The following is a 21,683-nucleotide window of genomic DNA, read 5'->3' on the forward strand; positions in this document are numbered from 1 at the left end:
GGCCAGACCGAGCTTCCTAGCCCCTTCCACCATGTGAGGCCGCAGCCAGAAGTCGGCAGTCTGCAACACAAAAGAGGGCCTTAACCAGGACCTAACCATGCTGGCATCCTGATTTCCAACTTCTAGCCTCCGGAACTGTGAGAAATAATTTTCTCTTGTTTATAAACCATTCGCTCTGCAGTATTTTGTTGTAGCAGCCCAAATCGACTAAGACATCAACTAAACTAACATGTTTGCTTGTCTTTTTGGGAGGAGCCATCTTTAAAGCCATCTATAAAACTTGTAGGGAATAGATTCAAACCATATATTTTCTTTATTTTCAGTTTACTATATGCATGTCTTTTTGCGGTCGGAGTGAAAGGGGGTTATTTTTAGTTTAAAAAAATGTTTCAAGTTTCACCACTTTCCATAAAAATCACCCATTTTCAGAGACTTGATTATCACAGATCAACAACTGGGGAGAGGGCTGCTTCAACAGACTCGGGTAGGAGGTGATGAGCCCCCTGTTGCTGTGGGTGTGGCTTGATGGGATGTTTTCCCACACTGATCTGGTCACTGGAAGCCAGGGGACCACAGATGTGACAGCTCAGTGGGTCAGATTCTTTTATAAACTCCCCAGAGTTACAAAGTCTTCAGGCCTCCTCTAATTCCTTTCCGTCTGTACTCCTTCCTGCACCCGATCTTTTTTATGGCTCCATGTTCTCATTAAACCTAAGTTACAATTTCCATTGTAGGTAAGAAACCCTCTTGCTTTCTTGTTACACAAAAACCAAGAGCAGACTACTAAAACAGGAAGTGTCAACCACAACTCTCTCTCACCCCTATACACACACACACACACACACACACACACACACACACACACATTCTCACACACACCCCTTCTTTATTATCATTCTTCTTCATGGCACAGTCACCAAAACTGTGACTCACCAATCATAATAAACATATATGGCAAGTTCAAGGAGAATGCTGCTTTGACTTGGATAGATTTTGTGTATGGTCAAAATGGACTGGACTGAAAGTGGCTTTGAGTCAGAAAGTCACCTCTCCTTTAACAGAGGTGTTTTGGGTGCAAAATAAGCAAGCTGTTTGTACAGGCAAAGATAGTACTTTTCATCTGGAAGTCCCTTGTGAGTGTAGGATTTCATGTATGGAAAACATTTGGAGGTCCTCTCACGGAATTTTCTCATTTTACACACAAGGAAATTAAGCTCCAGAGATGTAAAATGACTTATCTGAAGTCACATAGCTAGTTGGCAGCCCAGCTCTGAGTACTCAGTTCTCTTGGCTCTCACTTTTTAAATTCTTTTCAACACTCCAGGCTTTTGGTTATAGGTCATTTTGATTTGTTATCTTCTGTTGATGTTTGGTGATTCATGGTTTTTTGTTGTTGTTGTTTGGTTGGTCATTTTTGTTACTTGTTTAAATTAGGACAGTCCATCATTGCCTTTTCTCGCAAGACTCAACTGGGATGCTGAGAAACAGAGATCCATCTAGACAGTGCAGCAAGGGGATAAGGAGGCTGAAAAGGAACACTTCCAAACATTTTCATGTTTGGGATTATCAATTCCTCCTTTGCAGTTATACTATGATATTATAGAATTAATGGGTATTTCCCCTCCAGTTCTCATGAATTTTACATTGGTTTCTTGATGCAAGTAGGGGGGAAAAAAGGTATTAATTACAGAAATGTTCATTTTAGACCTGAAATCTCTTCTAAAATATCTTCTGCTCATTCTTTTAATTTTAAAACTTAATAGTAAGATACAAAACAATGAAACTATTTTCGTGTTTGTGTGTGCGTATGTGTGGTGGGGGGACATGTTTCAACATCTGGTTTCGATATCAAACTAAAAATACTCCAAAGGTCTACATCGTCCTTGGTCCAACAGCTGAACAATAAATATAATTTAAAAAAATCATTCCCTCCTTAGTATTTTGCCAACATCATTCTGGCTTTGTCTAAAACAAAGAAACATCATACTGATCTAGGAAATTTTAAATTTTAATATCACTTTAAGTTATAATGTATTTTCCTAGTCAGCTACCTTTAACAATGACCCAAATAATTATAGTTTTTAAAATAAATTTCCTATGTTTAACTGAATTTCCCCTCCATTCAACTCATGTTCAGTGATGTCATCAGCTTAAGCAAGATCTCCTAGACCACTTGGCTGGTTCCACAACTATTATAATGATCCAAAGGGAAAAAGGAATGGGTTAACAGAAAAAAATGCTTTGGTTTTAAATAACATTTTATTCACTGGAATGGAAAAAAGGCAGGAAAATGCAGAAAGTACATAAACTTTGAATAAAGATTTCCATTTTTTTAAAGATTTTTTTTTCTTAAGTATGTTGAGGCTCTGGAATCAAAAAGATATGAAGGCCTCTTCCTGTCTAGCTTAGCAAGTACACCATTACACATTCTTGACTGTTCCAGGTCTCATCAAAATATTTTCAAAGGGCACACATACTCACACACCACAAAAAAGTAAACATTGTTTCCAAGAAGCATGTATCATATTGTTAAGTATGTGGTTATTTCATCAGTCAGTTTTAAAGGTCACCTAAAATCCAGTATCTGAATGCTGGAGGCAAGAAAGAGCACTTAGGTTCAAGAGAAGCCAGAACCCCACAATGGCTAAAACAAAGTAAGAAAATGTAGTTTTGTTTGTTTTGCGGTACGCGGGCCTCTCACTGTTGTGGCCTGTCCCGTTGTGGAGCACAGGCTCCAGACGCGCAGGCTCAGCGGCCATGGCTCACGGGCCCAGCCGCTCCGCGGCATGTGGGATCTTCCCGGACCGGGGCACGAACCCGTGTCCCCTGCATCGGCAGGCGGACTCTCAACCACTGCGCCACCAGGGAAGCCCAGAAAATGTAAAAACAAAGTAAGAAAATGTAGTTTTTATATTTCCAGCTATTTCATTTTAGAACTAGAATAACAATGAGGAAGAAGAAATGATTAACAATGATTTAAAGAAATACTCTTTTATAGCTGCAAATACATTTTCAGTTCTTGTCCAGAGAACACTGCTACTTGGTAAAAGTGGGATGAGAGCTCTTATGAAAGAGGAATTTCAGGATGGAAAGATGATGATTTTTTTTCAAATTTGAAGTTTATTCTTTAATGAGTTTTTTATTTGATCAGTTTTAGATTTATTTTTAAAAGTACAAAGATAAAACACAGTCCCCATATATCCCATACCCAGTTTGCCCTACAACTTACATTAGTATATTTGTCACAGTTGACACATTATTATTAACTAAAGTCCAGACATTAACTAAACTACTCAGATTTCATTAGTTTTCCTCTAAAGTCCCTTTTCTATACCAGGTTACTACATTAATTTTAATCATCATCCTTAGGCTTCTCTTGACTGTGACAGTTTCTGAAGACTTTATTTATGTTGGCCTTGAGAGTTTTGAGGAGTACTGGTCAGGTATTTTGTTGAAAGTCTGATTTATCTCATGTTTTTCTCTTGGTTAGACTGGGGTTATGGGTTTTGGGGAAGAAGGTCACAAAGATGCCATTTGCATCACACCATACCAAGGGTGCATACTATCAATGTGACTCATCACTGTTGATGTTAACTTTGATCTCCTTGCCGAGGTCACGTTTGTCAGATTTCTCCAATGGAAATTTACTTTTTCCCCCTTTCCACACTGTCATCTTTGGAAGGAAGTCACTATGAAGAGCTCACACTTAAGGAGTGAGGAGTTATGCTCTACCACGATAAGGGCAGAGTATCTATATAACTTGGACTTCTTTTGCACCATGGATTTGGCTATTCTCCTCCATTTGTTTATTTAAGTCAATCACTGTTTTATATTAGTATGGACTCATGGATATTTATTTTATACTTTGGGTTATCATCCAAAACTAGTTTTTGTTTTGTTTTGTTACTTTTTTTAAACATCTTTATTGGAGCATAATTGCTTTACAATGGTGTGTTACTTTCTGCTCTATTAAAACTATTTTATTTTGTTGCTCAGTTTGAGTCATTAGGAGTTCTTTCAGATGGCTCCTTGGACTTTGACAGACACACGTAATTCTGGGTTCTTCTTGCTGCTCTTTGAGCATTTCCTTATTTTCTGGCATTATAGATGCTCCAGCTTCATCTTGCATGTTGCCTGCCCCAGTCCCAGCCGTTTCTCCAAGAAGCCCTGGTTCCTTTACTGGAGAATATATTAGAAGCCAAGATCCAGGCGCTAGGGTACACTCACTGCTTCTAAACCCACTCAGCTGACAAACAAGGAAATATATGTGTGTATGCTATCACTTGCAAACAACCATATCTATAATTATTTCTATATGCAACCATCTGTATCTATAGTATGCTAAACATGAGTTCATAGTGATGTCTCCAATTCTAATCCATTTCCACATGGATCATTCTAGCCTCCTCCCCTTGCTCATCTGTAATCTCCCACTTCAGCAGTGAGAAACCTGGCTCCCATCACTTGCACCCATTTACTAAATTGCTCAATTCCAGGATATATGTACAGTGGTACCAGTATTGTTAACCTGTACCCCTATGGGAAACAACTCTATCAACTACAGTACAGTATTTATGTACAGTTCCTTTTGCCTTTAGCCTTACAGATTCAACTCATTTCCAAAGTTACTTAGGTCAGTATCTTTTTCCTCTACTCCCTTCAGTGAGGTTGTTTCATACATTTTTAATATAGCTAGATTGTTCTGTCACATTTTACATTTCATCCTAGGATCCTCTGACGTCTTGATTATTTATTTACATATTATCAAACAAAATAACAAGTTTTATTCTCAACAAAGGGTAGGATAAGAGTGGGAAGGGGAGAAGCCACTGATGGAACTTGAAAGGAAAAGTACCAGTTTAGAGCTTTTCTTAAGTTTCTGTCTAGTATCTGCTTAAAAATAGAAGTTTATTGAAAGCTAATATAATTTGTTTTTTTAAAGGTATTGAAATCTTTGCATACAATAAAGGACATGGTAAAAATCAAAAGTAAGAAACATAGCTCCCTTTCACAATTAACACATGGAGTTTTGTAGGAGCTTTCAGTAACTTTATTCAATTTTCCTATTTGTAAAATGGGAATAAAAAGTTTCTCATCCAGACTAAGAATTTATAGTAGGCATATGGATAGTATTCTGCCATTCAAGGGTAAAAATGTAACCACTACTTTAGTTTAATAAATGTAGACTCTATGCCTTGAAGGAAGTAAGCTCTACCCAGTTATATTTTTCACACAATTGTGAAATTTTACATTTTCACACAATTATATTCATAAAGCATTGTAACCCTGATGATTACTATTTGCTCATATCACTAAGCAATTATTTCTGTCTAGTAACCTGGGATCCTTGGGCATTTTAAGTCCTTACAGTATCCAAACAGTTACCAGTATATATCTAGATTTATTCTTAAGCATGTGGGAAAATTTATATATAGAGATTTGGTGGTCATTCATGGAAGATTATCTTGACTATAATAAAATTCCCCAAAAAAAAAGAAAAGAAAAAGGAGAAAAAAAATCTTTGAGGATTAAAAAAATTTTTTATCCCTGTAAGACTGCATAAATGCCATTTATTTACTAACATATAATCACAAACTTCCAAAAATACACCTTAAACTCCTGCTGTGATCATGTGTTTTACTGAATTTTCAGAAAAGGAGACATCAAGAGTAAATTCAAGTCAACCTTTCAGGAGCAAAATGTGCCCACGGACCTTCTGAGTTTCTTTAAGGAAACCAGCATTTATCAATAACTCATTCCTACTCAACACTTTACATGCAGTGTAATTCACAAGTCTAATCTCTTTCTTTGTAGTAAGCACTGAGAAGAAAGCCATGTTTGAGGCCATTACTGAGAATTTCTTCTAAATACTGTCGATAGTTTCTTCTTCCCCGTTATTCTAATTCAAAAATGAAATATCTGAGAGTATAAAATCTAGAATTTCCTAGTTAAATATTCAGAGACAGTGTATTGTCAAATCTTACTGAAAAGCCCATCTTCAATAATTTCAAAAAAATCTGAAGATACAGTAGGAACACCTATTTCTTTCCCTCGCAGACTCCCAAGAATATCAAACAAGTTATTCTATAGATAAGTCACTACGCTTTTGTACTGATGTAAATTTGCACCACCCCTGCACTATCCCAAAGGCCACCTCAGACTCCAGCAGAAATGACAGGAAGCAAACTCATTCTGAGCAGGGAGGGAAACCAGAGCAGGAGGTAAGATTAGAGGCAAAGAACGGGATAATGAGAGCTCAAAGTCAAAGTGATGGCTTTCAAAATATGATCTAGAAGGTTTTTTGGGGGGTGAGTTGGGGGAGAGATGTAAGCAATTTACCGAGACCACTGCCTCCATTAAGGGAGTCCAACGCTATAAAAGAAGACGCTGAAAACAAGCTCACAGAGATGAACGCTCCTCCAACCAAGATCTGCTATAATTATTGTATTGCTTTGCAGTACATTAGCACAAAGAAATAGGTAGAATAATGAGGAATCAATAAAGTTTGATTTGAAAATTCTCAAATTCTAAAAACCCTGAACAACTGTTAGAGGACAGGCAAGAAGAAAAGAACAAATGACTGCCTAAATACCCACCCTCTGAACATCGATGCCTCATCAATTCCTTCTCCCCACACAAAAAATCAGCAGTCTCCTTGGTGTCAGATACCCAGAATCATGGCCAAAGAGGCAAGTGTGGACTCAGCAGGACTGACTGTCACCCTCAGAACCAAATCCTTCCAGTGTTTGAGGGTTCATATTACATAATAACTGACAAAGTCCAGGGAGGCATTGCTGCCAAGAGACAGGTACAGTAAGAAAGCCACAAAGCGGAGCTGGCTTTATTTGGAAGCACTTTGCCAGGCTTCACACCAACCCAACTTGGCAGCCATGTAATCCCTCAGGGGGAATATGAAGGAACTTTGAGAAAGTATTTGCTCAAAGATACATATCGTTTCCATCTACAGTACTGGAAGCTGCCAGCAGAGATCTCAACAGAGAGCTAGGCTCGGCATTTAACCATTAAACCTGACTTTCAGTCTCCTAACTCAGAAATACGGGGGCTTAATAAAGTAATCTTTTCATCCTGACTTAAGGGAAGTAATCCTATTAAGAGTTCAGCATGCCTGGGAATTTACCTGCTTCACTGTGGGTCGAAGGATTTAAGGTTAGATGGGTAATGCCACAATAAAGAGAAGTGTCTTTACACACCTCCCGGTGTGTAAGATTAATGGGCAGGGGACTGCAGAGTGCCCAGATAACCTACCTGCCACTCTGGTCTGAGGTCCACGTAACTGATCGCCCCTGGGGTTTGGTTGTGTACTGTATCCTTATGGCATGAGGAAAGTCAGTAGCTGTCTGAACCCCTGTCTTCCTGATCTGTAAGCTCCAAGTGTCAATGTCAAACAGGAGTTCCCCACAACCAGGAGCCTGGCTGCAGCGAGCATAATAGTCTAACTGCTCCCTCCAACGATCTGCAGGCAGAGCCACGAGTTCACATACAATCTGATTCCTGAGCTTGGGAGACCTTGTAAATTTTTCAATACCTGGCACAGCAGCAACATCCACCTCCTCAACCTTTAACACAGATAAATCACAGCAGTCCAACACTAGCAAAAAATCCTCACTCCCATGATTCCCTGCGTCACAGCAGTACTTTGAGCTAGAAATCCCAGAAGCCTGTTCCTGGTTGTCATGGTTATCATCTTTACCAGACGTATCTTTTTCACCTTTACCACAGATTACAAAATCATTATATCCCATTTTAGATGAGACGGTCCTTGTATTTGTTACAGGAATATGGCAGGGTTCAGGCGTCCTAAATTTGCAGGCTTTGTTTGACTCTGATGGGTAGGTTTCCTCAGTGGAACTACTCTGTTTCTTGAATTTATTTCCAGACTCGAAGAAAAGCACTATGGTGCCCTCAATGATTTGACTTTCGAAATCCACATCTAAATCCAGTACATAGTGCTTCACAAGTATGTGGCTGGTGTTGGCCATGAGAGGCAGGTCATCTCGGGAAGGATCCAGCTTTATGTCCATGGTATAGGTGTTGTTCGAGAACTTTGTTTAAATCTCAGAAGGGGCTTCCTGTCAGTCCCAATCTTCCAGAGTCATAAATGGCTGCTTACCAAAAAACACCCGATGTCACAAATTAGGGTTCCACAACTTTCAGTCCCCTGGTAAAGAAGAAAAACACAATCACACAAAATTCCAAACAAGACCCTTTGCTCCTGCAACTGCTGCTTCTGCAAGTTGACTACCTCCTTAAATAATTCCCCAATGTAGTAGAAGCTCATGGCTAGAAGGCAGACTAATCTTTTTGACTGACATCAAAGAAAATTACATTATGGGTTTCTAAAAATATTTCAATTATCAATGGAATGAAAGGGGCCTCCACAAAACCAGAAGAATCATGTTCCTAACTAGAACAGTCCTTGTTCCAGAAAACAGCAATTGTTAGGCAAAAGTGTAACATCACTGTACCTCTTGTTTTAAAAGATATTAAATGTATCGTTTCTAATTTTGTGCACCAAAAGAAAAGGGATTGTTTCTCTACTGTGATTCTAAGTAACAAATGTGAATGAAGGCTAAATGGTCTCATATGTTTTATTCTTTGAGAGTAATCATTTAATACATACAATGTAACTCCAGGGATTATTGTACTTTTCACATTAGGACTGCTCTCATATCAGCACTTCCAGTAAATTACAGGAAAATGAGCCAATTTACCAAGAGTGCATTCTAAGTATTCCTTTGAGATTGTTCATGGAGATTTTTCAAATTTATAGTTAAATACTCAAGGTATATCATTACATCTTAATAGCTGAAAGCCCATTAACATTCTGGATAATAGCCTTCTTGTGGCAAACGAAAAGGTCTTCTCATCTGAAAAAAAAAAAAAGGTATGCAAATGCCTATAAAAGGAAGGAGAGAAATTAAAACGTGGAAACAGATGTTGTAATAAAACGCCCAAGTTCTTCATAGAAGTTCGGATCAAAATGTAGTCCTATTTTATAACAGCAATCCAGCTAAAAGAAAAATTATTTGAAATTATTTCAGTCCCTGTTGTGTACCTAATTTCTTTCAGCATATTTTTTTTTAACCAAAAGTGGAAAAAAAAAATGGCAGGGAAAAAGAAACAAAAACTCTGACAGAGTAGATTTATTTAAAATCACTTTTGTATTTCTAAATATCAAGAGGTATTCTTTTATCAACAGCAAAACATTACTTGCTTGACTTTTCAAGTAAAATTGAGCCCTCCATTTTTATTGTTTAACTCCTCCTCACTTCCCTTCTAACTTTTTCGGCCAATCTACTAGACTCTTATTTCCTTTCCTTCTAGAATCTCATTCCAACAATCAAAACTATTGAACTTTCATTTTCTACCTCTCTACAGGCTATTTCCTCATCAAAATCTCACCTATCCTTAAAAGAAGCTGGCTTCCTGCAGCCTTGTACAATCTGGTTTCAGGCTATTTTTTCCAGTCATGGAGACCACACTCCCTTTGAATCCTTGTCCTCTAGTCAAAGGGCCTGCTCAGCACACTGCTCCCTAAAGATGACCTGACATCTTGCCTCCATGCTTTTTGGAGGCAAGTAGTGTGCCACACCTGGAGTGCTCCTGGCTCCCACCTCCCATATCCACCTGCCAAATTCTCTTCTCCCTCCACACAGTTCAAGTCCAATTGCCTCCTGAAATCCTTCCCTGCTCCCTACTCTCCCTCCCCCATCCCCACCAAACTGTATGTGGTAATACACACTTTGACTTTAAGAATGATAGGAATTGAGAGAAATCAGGGAGGTAAAAGAATAGTCTGAGATTACCTTAAGGAGAAGCTGGCACTCACTTTAATCCTAGAAAAGTCAATGGGCAAAGGGAATAAGCCAGGGTATTTTCTTTTCTGCATGAGAACAATTGAACTTGTCACATAATGAATAATAAACTACAATAAAGCTACTGGCTATATCTATGTAATCAGAAACAATGGATGCTAAAACTTCATCCTGCTGGTGTTTGGAGCTGCTGTAATGCAGTATTTTGTTGACTGGGCTATTAAAATTTTTTTTAATAAAAAAAAAAACTGAATACACACACGAGGAAAAGCCTGAATCAATTAAGACAAGGCTTAACTTTGTGGCTGTCTAAACTATCAAATTTGAAAAAGAATACTTTAGTATTTCTAATAATATAGATAAAACCATTTATTGTCTAACCCTAATAGATTCCTTCATTTACTTGTGAAAGTTAATATCATTTAATAAAATATATTCTATAGAGTAGTTTTCATCACTTCTGTCCCTCGTGGCTGTCCCTAGGCTGCCTTAGAGCCCTGCCCATCCAAGACTGTTAATGTCACTTTGTTTGTCAACCTAACTGGAAATCCTTTTGTCCTCTTCAGTAGATTCTTTTTTTTTTGAATTGAAGTCTAGTTGATGAACAATATTATATAAGCTACAGGTATACAATTCAGTGATTCACAACTTTTAAAGGTTACACTCCATTTATAGTTATTATAAAATATTGGCTATATTCCCTGTGTCGTACAATGTATCATTGTAGCTTATTTTATACATAATTGTTCATACCTCTTAATCCCCTACCCTTATGTTGCCCCTCCTCCTTCCCTCTCCCCACTGATAATCACTAATTTGTTCTCTATATCTGTGAGCCTGCTTCTTTTTTGTTATATTCACTCGTTTGTAGAATTTTTCAGATTCTACATATAAGTGATCTCATACAGTATTTGTCTTTCTCTGTCTGACTTATTTCACTTAGAATAATACCGTCGAAGTCCACCCACATTGTTACAAAAGGCAAGATTTTCATTCCTTTCTATGGCTGCATAGTATTCCATTGTATATGTATACCACATCTTCTTTATCTGTTCATGGACATTTACGTGGCTTCTGTATCTTGGTAAGTGTAAGTAATGCTGCTAAGAACACTGGGGTGCGTGAATCTTTTCCAATTAGCGTTGTTGTTGTTGTTGTTTGAATATATACCCAGGAGTGGAATTGCTGGGTCATATGGTAGTTTTATTTTCAGTTTTTTGAGAAACTTACATACTGTTTTCCACAGTGGCTGCAACAATTTACATTCCCACAACAGTGTACAAGGGTTTCCTTTTCTTCACATCCCCTCCAACATTTGTTATTTGTGTTCTTTTTGATGACAGCCATTCTGACAGGTGTGAGGTGATATCTCATTGTGGTTTTGATTTGCATTTCCCTGACGATGAGTGATGTTGAGCATCTTTTCATGTGCCTGTTGGCCATCTGCATTTCCTCTTTGGATAAATGTCTATTCAGGTCTTCTCTGCCCATTTTTTAATCAGGTTGTTTGTTTGGTTTTTTGTTGTTGTTGTTGTTTTGATTTTGGTTTTTTTTTTTTTTTGATGTTGAACTGTATGAGCTGTTTATATATTTTGGATATTAACCCCTTATCAGTCACATCATTTGCAAATATTTTCTCCCATTTAGTAGGTTTAGTAGGTTATCTTTTGTTTTTGTTTTTTTTTCCTTTGCTGTACAGAAGCTTTTAAGTTTAATTAGATCCCATTTATTATTTGTGCTTTTATTTCCTTTGTTTAGGAGATAGAGCCAAAAGAACATTGCTGTGATTTATGTCAGAGTGTTCTGCCTGTGTTTTCCTCTGGGAGTTTTATGGTTTTGGGTCTTACATTTATGTCCTTAATCCATTTTGAGTTTATTTTTGTGTACACTGTTAGAGAACGTTCTGATTTCATTCTTTCACATGTAGCTGTCCAGTTTTCCCAGAACCACTTATTTAAGAGACTTTCTTTTCTCCCTTGTATATTCTTGCCTCTTTTGTTGTAGACTAGTGACTTTATTCCTGGGCATTCTATCCTGCTCCATTTGTCTATATTCTGTTTTTGTGCCAATACCATTCTGTTTTGATTACTGTAGCTTTGTAGTATAGTCTGATGTCAGAGAGTGTGATTCCTCCAGCTCTACTCTTCTTTCTCAAGATTGTTTTGGCTATTTGGGGTCTTTTGTGTTTCCATACAAATTAAAATTTTTTTTGTTCTAGGTCTGTGAAAAATACCATTGGTATTTTGATAGGGATTGCATTGAATCTGTAGATTGCCTTGGATAGTATGGTCATTTTAACAATACTGATTCTTCCAATCCAAGAACATGGTACAGCTTTCCATCTGTTTGTGTCATCTTCAGTTTCTTTTGTCAGCGTCTTATAGTTTTCAGAGTACAGGTCTTCTGCCTCCTGTGGTAAGTTTATCCCTAGGTATTTTATTATTTTTGATGTTATGGTAAAGGGGATTGTTTCTTTAATTTCTATTTCTGATAGCTGTTGGTGTACAGAAATGCAACAGATTTCTGTATATTAATTTTATATCCTGCAACTTTACTGAATTCATTGATGAGTTGTAGTAGTTTTCTGGCATCTTTAGGATTTTCTACAAATAGTATCATGTCATCTGCAAATATCATGTCATCTGCAAATAGTGACAGTTTTACTTCTTCTTTTCCAATTTGGATTCTGTTTATATCTTTTTCTTCTCTGATTGCTGGGGCTAGGGCTTCCAATAATATGATGAATAAAACAAGACAAGGGCATCCTTGTCTTGTTCCTGATCTCAGAGGAAATGCTTTCAGCTTTTCACTGTTGAGTTAGCTGTGGGTAGGTCCTATATGGTCTTTATTATGTTGAGATATGTTCCCTCTATGCCCACTTTCTGGAAAGTTTTTAATCATAAATGGATGTTGAATTTTGTCAAAAGCTTTTCTGCATCTATCAAGATGATCATCTGGTTTTTATTCTTCAATTTGTTAATGTGATGTATCACATTGGTTGATTTGCAGATATAGAAAAATCCTTGCATCTCTGGGATAGATCCCACTTCATCACTGTGTATGATCCTTTTAGTGTATTGTTGGATTCAGTTTGCAAATATTTTGTTGAGGATTTCTGCATCTAGGTTCATCAGTGATATTGTTCTGTAATTTTCTTTTTTTGTGATATCTTTATCTGGTATTAGGGTAATGCTGGTCCCATAGAATGCATTTGGAAGTGTTCCTTCCTCCACAATATTTTGGAATATTTGGAGAAGGATAGGTGTTAACTCTTCTCTAAATGTTTGGTAGAATTCACCTGTGAAGCCATCTGGTCCTGGACTTTTGCTTGTTGGAATTTTTTAAATTACTGACTCAATTTAATTACTGGTAATTGGTCTGTTCATATTTTCTGTTTCTTCCAGTTCAATCTTGGGAGATTATACATTTCTAAGAATTTGTCCATTTCTTCTAGGTAGTCCAGTTTTCACAGTAGAGTTGTTCACAGTAGTCTCTCATGATCCTTCATATTTCTGTGGTGTTGGTTGTAACTTCTTTTGCATTTCTGGTTTTATTGATCTGGGCCCTCTCCCTTCTTTCTTGATGAGTCTAGCTAAAGGTTTATCAATTTTGTGTATCTTTTCAAAGAACCAGCTTTTACTTTCATTGATCTTTTCTATTGTTTTAGTTTCTATTTCCTTTATTTCTGCTCTCATCTTCATGATTTCTTTCCTTCTACTATCTTTGGGTTTTGTCTATTCTTCTTTCCCTAGTTCCTTTAGGTATAGGGTTAGGGGCTTTTTGGCTTTTTTTTTTTCCTATAAGTTATGATAATGTTTTATTTTATTTCTTTTTTCCCAGCTTCATTGTGATATAATTCACCTATATTTTATTTTTTTCCATTCTTTTTTTTATTGAAGTATAATTGATTTACAATGTTGTGTTAATTTCTGCCATACAGCAAAGTGATTCAGTTATACATACATACACATTTTTATATTCTTTTCTATTATGTTGTATCATAGGATATTGAATACAGTTCTCTTGAACTATATTGAATATAGTGTTACACAGTAAGACCTTGTTGTTTATCCGTTCTATATATAAGAGCTTTCATCTGCTATAGGGTTAGGTTGTTTATTTGAGATTTTTCTTGTTTCCTGAGGTAAGCCTGTTATCGCTATAAACTTCCCTTTTAGAACTGCTTTTGCTGCATCCCATAGGTTTTGGATAGTCACGTATTCATTCTCATTTGTCTCCAGGTACTTTCTGATTTCCTCTTTGATTTCTTCAGTGAGCCACTGGTTGTTTAGCAGCATATATATATAATTGCTTTAAGTTGTTGATCTGTTAATTTCAAATGCATTTTAACAACCCAACAGTTGTACTCTCCTCCCCTCATGATTACTATTTTTGATATCATATTTTACATCTAATTGTTTTGTGTCTCCCTTAACTGCTTATTGTGGATATAGATTATTTTACTACTTTTGTCTTCTGACCTTCCTACTAGCTTTGTGCATGGATGATTTCCTACCTTTATGTTTGCCTTTATTGATGAGCTTTTTCATTTTGTAATTTTACTTGTTTCTAGCTGTGGCCTTTTCTTTCTCACCTAGAGAAGTTCCTTTAACATTTGTTGTAAAGCTGGTTTGGTGGTGCTGAATCCTTTTAGATTCTGCTTGTCTGTAAATCTTTTGATCTCTCCATCAAATGTGATTGAGAGCCTTGCTGCACAGAGTATTCTTGGTTGTAGGTTTTTACCTTTCATCACTTTAAATATATCATGCCACTCTCTTCTGGCCTGCAGAGTTTCTGCTGAAAAGTCAGCTGATATCCTCATGGGAGTCCCCTTGTATGCTATTTGTTGCTTCTCCCTTGCTACTTTTAATATTCTCTTTATCTTTAATTTTTGTCATTTTAATGACTGTGTGTCTTGGTGTGTTCCCCTTTGGGTTAATCCTGTAGGGGACTCTCTGCACTTCCTGGACTTGGATGACTGTTTCCTTTCTCAGGGTAGGGAAGTCTCCAGCTATTATGTCTTCAAATATGTTCTCAGCCTCTTTCTCTCTCTTTTTTCCTTCTGATACCCCTATAATGCAAATATTAGTGCACTTGATGTTGTCCCAGAGGTCTCTTAAACTGTCTTCATTTCTATTTTTTTCTTTTTTCTTTTGTCTGTTCAATGTCAGTGGTTTCCTCTACTCTGTTTTCCATCTTGCTGATCCCTTCCTCTGTATCATTTACTCTACTGTTGACTCCTTCTGGTATATTTTTCATTTCAGTTATTGTATTCTTCATCTCTGTTTGGTTGTTCTTTATAACTCTTTGTTAAAAACTTCTAACTTCTTGCTCTGTGCATACATTCTTCTCCCAAGTTCTTTGATCATTTTTATGATCATTACCCTGAGCTCTTTCTCAGGTAGATTGTCTATCTCCACTTCACTTAGTTCTTCTTCTGGGGTTTTATCTTGTTCCTTCATCTGGAACATGCTCCTCTGATGCCTCATTTTGCCTGAGTTGCTATCTGTATTTTTATTTATCTGGTAGGTTAATTATGTTTCCTGACCCCAAAGAAGTGGCCTTCTGTAGGAGAAGTCCTATGTGTCCCAGCAGTGCACCCCCGTCTCATCATCCAAGCTATATGTTCTAGGGGTTTCCCCTATGAGGGCTGTGTGGGTCCTTCTGTTGCAGGAGGCTGACTCTGTGGGTGGTCTGGTAGTCTTGGTTGGCCCCTAATCCACTTGGTTGCCAGGCCCTGCCTTGTGCGGAGCCTTCTGGCTGCTGGTTGGCTGGGCCTGGTCATGAAGCAGCTGACTGCTGAACCCCAGGGGGCCTCTAGGCTAGTGCTGGCTCACTGGTGGGCAGACTCAGGGTCCAGTAGACCCCAGGGCTGTTGTCTACCCACTGGTGGGTGAAGCCAGGTTCTGGGGTTAGTGCTGGACTACTGGCTTACAGAGCTGGGTCCTGGAGTCTGGCTACAGGGCCCAGGGATCCCACAGCTTGTGTCAGATCACTGGTGGGGAGGGGCTGGTTCCTGACACAGTTGGGTACAGTATCTGGGATATCCCAGAGCTTGTGTTTGCCTGACAATGGGCAGGAACAGGGCCCAGCTGGCCCCAGAGCAGGATCTGGCCTGCTGTAGGCAGGCTGGGTACATAGGCTGTAGGATCATAGTTTTCTTATACCTGGTGACTGCCCCCTGGAGTGTGGAGCTGGGTCCTGGCCCTCTGGTGGGCAGGATCGTGCCTAGAAGCATGTCTAGAGGTGGCTGTGGGCTCAGGAAGTCTTTAGGCAGCCCATCTTCTGAGGGGTGGGGCTTGTTCCTACCCAGTTCATTTCTTGGCCTGAGGCATCCCTACACAGGTGCTAACGAACAGTTGGGTGCAGCCAGGTCTTAGAACTGAGCTAGAGGGAGGGTTCCACAAAGGCACCTACCAGCACCAGTGTCCACATAGTAGCAGCTCCCCAGAATGGCTGTCACCAGTGTCTATGTCCCTACGGTGAGCCACAGCTGACCCCCGCCTCACTGAGAGACTCTCCAAGACCACAGGTAGGTCTGGTCCAGGTTCCTATCAAATTACTACTTTTGTCCTGGGTCCCAGAGCATATGAGATTTTGTGTGTGTGCTTTAAGAATAAAGTCTCTGTTTCCCACTAGTCCTTTGGGACTCCCGAAATTAAGTCCCACTGGCCTTCAAAGCCAAATGCTCTGGTGGCTTGTCTTCCTGGTGCAGGACCCCCAAGCTGGGGAGCCCAACGTGGGGCTCAGAACACTCACTCCTGTGGAAGCACTATAATTATTCTCCAGTTTGTGGGTATGGGAGTTGATTATATTGTGAATCCGCCCCTCCTACCCATTTCATTGTGGGTCCTTCTTTATGTCTTTAGTTGTAGAAGATCTTTTCTGGTAGGTCCTGGTCTTGTTCACTGATGGCTGTTCTTAAAATTGTTGTGATTTTGGTGTGGTTGTGAGAGGAGGTGAGCTCAGGGTCCTTCTACTCTGCCATCTTGGTCCCCACCTCTAAACCTCTTTCAGTGGATTCTTGAGTATACTCCATATAGAGGCAATTATAAATCTTTTCTCCTTTTAACTTTCCAAGTCCATGCCTGATGACTCATTCTTAGCTGATTATTTGGCCTCCTACCTGACTGAGATGATTTTGAATCCCTGAAACTCCACCATACCTCAAGGATTTCTAGTTCTTCACAATTAGTGCCATCTCCTGATTCAGAGGAAACATATCGCCTTATCCAGATTCAGAGGAACCAATAATCCCTTCTCACCAAAGCCAATTTTTTCCCCCTGCATCCCAGCTTTTGGAGTCTGAGAGAGCCAAATGAACAGCACTCTTCTTGCACATTCAAATTCTGAACATACTGGGAAATAAGATGAGGATATGGCAAAGGGAGACCAAAATATCACATTATTGATGAAGACTAAACTGGAGAATATGACTTAGTGTGGGAGCCATATATATCTCAAAGCATTACGTTGTACACCTTAAAGTAATACAATATTATGTGTTAATTATATCTCAATGAAACTGGAAAGAAAACAAACAAGCAAAAACTACGTTTGGTCCTATTGTCCATTTTAACTAGTCTACTTTACTGAATTCTCAAGCTGAAAAATTCCTTAGGGCTCACTTCTAACACTCTAGTTTTACCAATGAAGACAATGAGGTCCAGAGAGGTACAGCAATTTGCCCAAGGTCAATTTCTGAGGCTCTTCCACTTGCTGGTACTTTTCCTTGAAATTCTCATCCTCATGACCATTTCCTTCATATTGTCCAAGTCATAAATCAAATGCTAAGAATCTCTTCCATACCCCACTCTACCTTTTTTATCTTCTTTCAGTTGTGTGGACTAGAATCAATTCAGAGTATAATAGCTTTGGAGAAAAAAGGAGAATTTTTAAGCAAGCCCAGAAGACTCAAAAGATCACCATCACCTTCGCATGGTTTCTATCCTAAGTTATGTTTAATGTGTAACTCTATTAAAACTTGTTTCTTATTACACCTATTTCCTTTTTGCCTTGCATTCATGGATGATCTAAACATTTTTCTCTGCAAGTACATAACTCTCACTGACATCAATCAGGGTCACAGTCCCATGTTTAGGGAAGAACTGAACTGACTGTGGTTGCAAACGCATATATCTGGCCACCTTGAAAGGCCTCTCTCAGCAAATAGTAACCATATTTCTAAGCAGTTCGTTGACTTCAGCACTTTTTGCTATTATTGTGCTCCAATTTTAAATGCCAGCTCATCTCACTAAAGCATTTTTCCATTCTCTGTCATAAGCCATAACATAAAATTCCTCCCTTTATCAAACCCAATGATTAGTTTCCAGTGGCTAACCACTGCTACCTCTAAAATAAGTGTGCTATGTGGTGTGTGTTTTAAATGCTTAAATGATTGTTTCAGCAACACCATTAAAGGCTTTGAAAGATTTAATGTACAGAAATACTTTTCTTAAGAAAGTATTTTCTGGGGGGGCGGTGCGGGGGTTAGTGGAAGAGGATTAAACAGAGCTATGGCACAGCAAAGAAACTGCCTTGTCACCTTTAATCATCCAAACAGAAGTGAGCACATTTACAAATGTGGAAACAGCTTCCATTCTGGAACCCTCCAAAGAAAATAATTTCTCTCCTTTCAAGCTACAAAGCCCTCTGTATCACTCTCATGGCCCTTAACTTATCCTGCCTCGTTTTATAGTTACCTTCATCTTCCAAAGGTCTATAAAGAACTTGGGACTCCTAACTCATCTCTGTGTTCATGACCATGTTAAGTAGAATACCCTGTACACAGTAGGTTCTCAATAAATATCTGTGGAATTTGACATCTGAGGGCATTTGTGATTTCAATGTCTAGTTATTTACAGCACAGGGATTCTGGTCTGCATAGGTCTGAGAAGAAAGTTATTGCTTAAACATCTTCCAGACAGCTCTCATTTCTTCTCATCATACACCTGTACTTCTTTCTGCCACATCTCTTTTCTTGTAAGCAACTCAAGGGAAAAGGAGAGAGTTTTGCATATATGCTTATTACATAGCATTGAGCATACTGGGAACAGTTACAAAATATTTAATTCTACAGATTACTTGTTCAGAGGAAGACAGTTGTCTTCTATTCCAAGTGTGTTCATTCTTTAGGATACAGTGATTGCTCTTAATGACAGTAATTAGGTTACTGAAGTATACTGTTTCTGGGCATACTTCCTCAGATAGTCAAATGCATATTGTCATAGAAATATAGCTTATTGATGTGAAATTTGATGATTTCAGAATTAGAAGGAATCTTAGAAGTGCAAATGTATTATGTTTAGAAATGTCACACTAACATGTTATTTTGTAACTTATTTCTCTCACTCAAATAGATGCAAAATATAGCCATGAAAATGCAAATAAATCTAGCTTATTTAATTGCTATACGTTGTCCTGATATGAATATTCCACAATTTTTTTTTAAATTTACTTGGTTGCACCAGGTCTTAGTTGCAGTAGGCGGGCTCCTTAGTTGCGGCTCATGGGCTCCTTAGTTGTGGCATGCAAACTCTTAGTTGCAGCATGCATGTGGAATCTAGTTCTCTGACCAGGGATCAAACCCAGGCCCCCTGCATTGGGAATGAAGAGTCTTAACTACTGTACCACCAGGGAAGTCCCCGAATATTCCACAATTTAGCCATATATTTCCCTACTGATAGAAATCTCAGTTCTTTCAAATTTTTCATTATTACAATATTGCAATGAACATCCTTGTACATGTCTCCTGGTACACATGTGCAAGTGTTTCCTGGGTAAAACACCTAGAATTCCATTTTGCCTAATATTAATATTGTCACACCTGCTTTCTTTTTTTTTTTTTCCTGATATACTGATATATCTTCTCTATCCATTTATTTTTAACTTCTTTGGGTTGTTTTGCCTTGGGTATCTTTTTAAAGCAACATTGGGCTGTATTTTTTTTAATACATAGTCATTTAGATAACTGAAATTAATTTTATTTACATTTATCATGATTATGTTATAAGAGCACTAGTCTCAACCAACTTATTTTGTGCTTTCTATTTACCATGAATTTCTTTGCTTCTTAGCTTTTACTTTTCTACCTTTTGTTGAATTTTTCCAAATTCTCTTTTTTCCCTCTACTGTTTCATACCTCATACAATCTATTTCTTTTCTTGACTATGCCTACTTAAAGTCAATCTCTGAAAAATACAAGGACCATAGAAAGTCTTATCATGAGTCCTTTCTCTTCCCTACTCTATACCAGCTTCCATATTATTGTTGCTAATATCTTAGCATCACATTGTTTTCAACAACCTTCATCCAACTTAGGAAAAAGTCAGTACTTATTTGTTCACAAGCTTCCTTGCTCATGATGGATTCATACATTTCATTCCTTCTTTCGGGGTTCAATTTTATTACAGTTACTACTGCTACATAACAAATTAACCCAAAATTTTATAGCTTCAAACAGCAAGATTTTATTATATTCTTTATAAATATAAAATATATTTATTATACACCTTATATATATTACTCAGATAGGGCATTCTTCTGAATCTTATGAATTTGACTATGGGACTCAGTGGAGAATGGGCATGTCTGGGAGGTCTGATGATCAGAGTGGCTACACAAAACCTCTCTAACATGGAAATCTCAGAATAGTCAGAAAACTTATAGGGTACCTGGCAGCCTCCAGAGCAAGTGTCCCAAAGAACCAGTTGAAAGCTGAATGACCTTTTCTGATCTAGCCTCAAAGGTCAAGGCTTTGTGGAAGTGGTATCACTTCTACCAGATGCTACTGGTTTCAAAAGAGAGTCATATGGCCAGTCCAGATTCAAGAAGAGGGAATTCAACTCCACCTCTGGTTAGGTAACATTGGAGAAGAGCATGTGAGATGGTAGATATTGTTATGACCCCTTTTGGAAAATACAATTTGCCACAATTTCCTTTTTACTTAAGTATATCTTTAGTAACTCTTTCAGGAGGAATCTGGGAGTAGTAAACTCTTTCAACACTTGCATGTTTGAAAATGTCTTTAATACATCCTCACTATTAAATGATCATTTAAGTGTAGACTTTTAGGCTGACAGTTATTTTCACTTAGCACTTTGAATATATATTACTCTACTATATTCTGACATCTTTTTGCTGATAAGAAGTTTGTAATCAATTTGCATTTCTTGATATTTATTGTTTTTTCTCCCTAGTAGCTTTTATATTCTTTCATTATCTTTGAGTTTCTACAGTTTCATTCAATATGACTAAATGTGGAGTTATTTTTATTTGGCTTGCTCAAGATACAGTGTGCTCCTTCAGTTGAAGGACTTGGGAATTCTTTCCATGTCTAGCCCTGAGTAGACAGCAGATTTCCTTGCCTCTCTGTTGGGACAGTGTAACGGAATTTTCTTTCTCCACTGAATGTAGGGATCTCCCCCTTATGGCTTCTGGCTTTACACAAATAATTCAGTTTTAGTTTGCCACATGTACTGAGTCCATGGCTGGGTACCCCTTCCTTGGTGGAGATCAAGTCTCCCTTACCCACCTCCGCCACACCCAGCTATTAAGGCCTATACCTATTCCTCTGTGAGAGCCTCTTAGATTAGACTTCTATTCATCATACTAACTTTACATTCCCTCTCCATTTTGGTCAACTAAGATAAGCCTTTCTTGGTTTTGAATTTGCGTGTATGTGTGTCTGTGTGTGTAGCCATGTGTATGTTGTTATATTTTACCCAGCATTTCTAAATACCTGATATTGGGAGGGGGATTTCCTTTTAACTCAGTTGATCATATGGACCATAAAGCCATGAACCCTGCTATACCACTTAAATAGGCCATACCCACAAGTCCTTTGGC

At 38.1% G+C, this 21,683-nt stretch overlaps 1 protein-coding gene across 6 annotated transcripts in view; it reads right to left on the minus strand.

The window, feature by feature from the left end:
* Positions 1–21,683, minus strand: part of AOPEP (aminopeptidase O (putative)) — a 370,704-nt gene that overhangs the window by 306,994 nt on the left and 42,027 nt on the right. For all 6 annotated transcript variants that reach the window (XM_027094269.1, XM_027094272.1, XM_027094268.1 and 3 more), the window contains exon 2: positions 7,267–8,179. In XM_027094269.1, the coding sequence (XP_026950070.1) occupies positions 7,267–8,042 (776 nt within the window). In that variant the 5' untranslated portion in view covers positions 8,043–8,179. The remainder of the gene's footprint in view (positions 1–7,266; positions 8,180–21,683) is intronic.

The sequence above is a fragment of the Aethalodelphis obliquidens genome, unplaced genomic scaffold (assembly GCF_003676395.1).
Source record: "Aethalodelphis obliquidens isolate GAN/ISIS:26980383/991018 unplaced genomic scaffold, ASM367639v1 scaffold88, whole genome shotgun sequence".
Taxonomy (NCBI): Eukaryota; Metazoa; Chordata; class Mammalia; order Artiodactyla; family Delphinidae; genus Aethalodelphis; species Aethalodelphis obliquidens.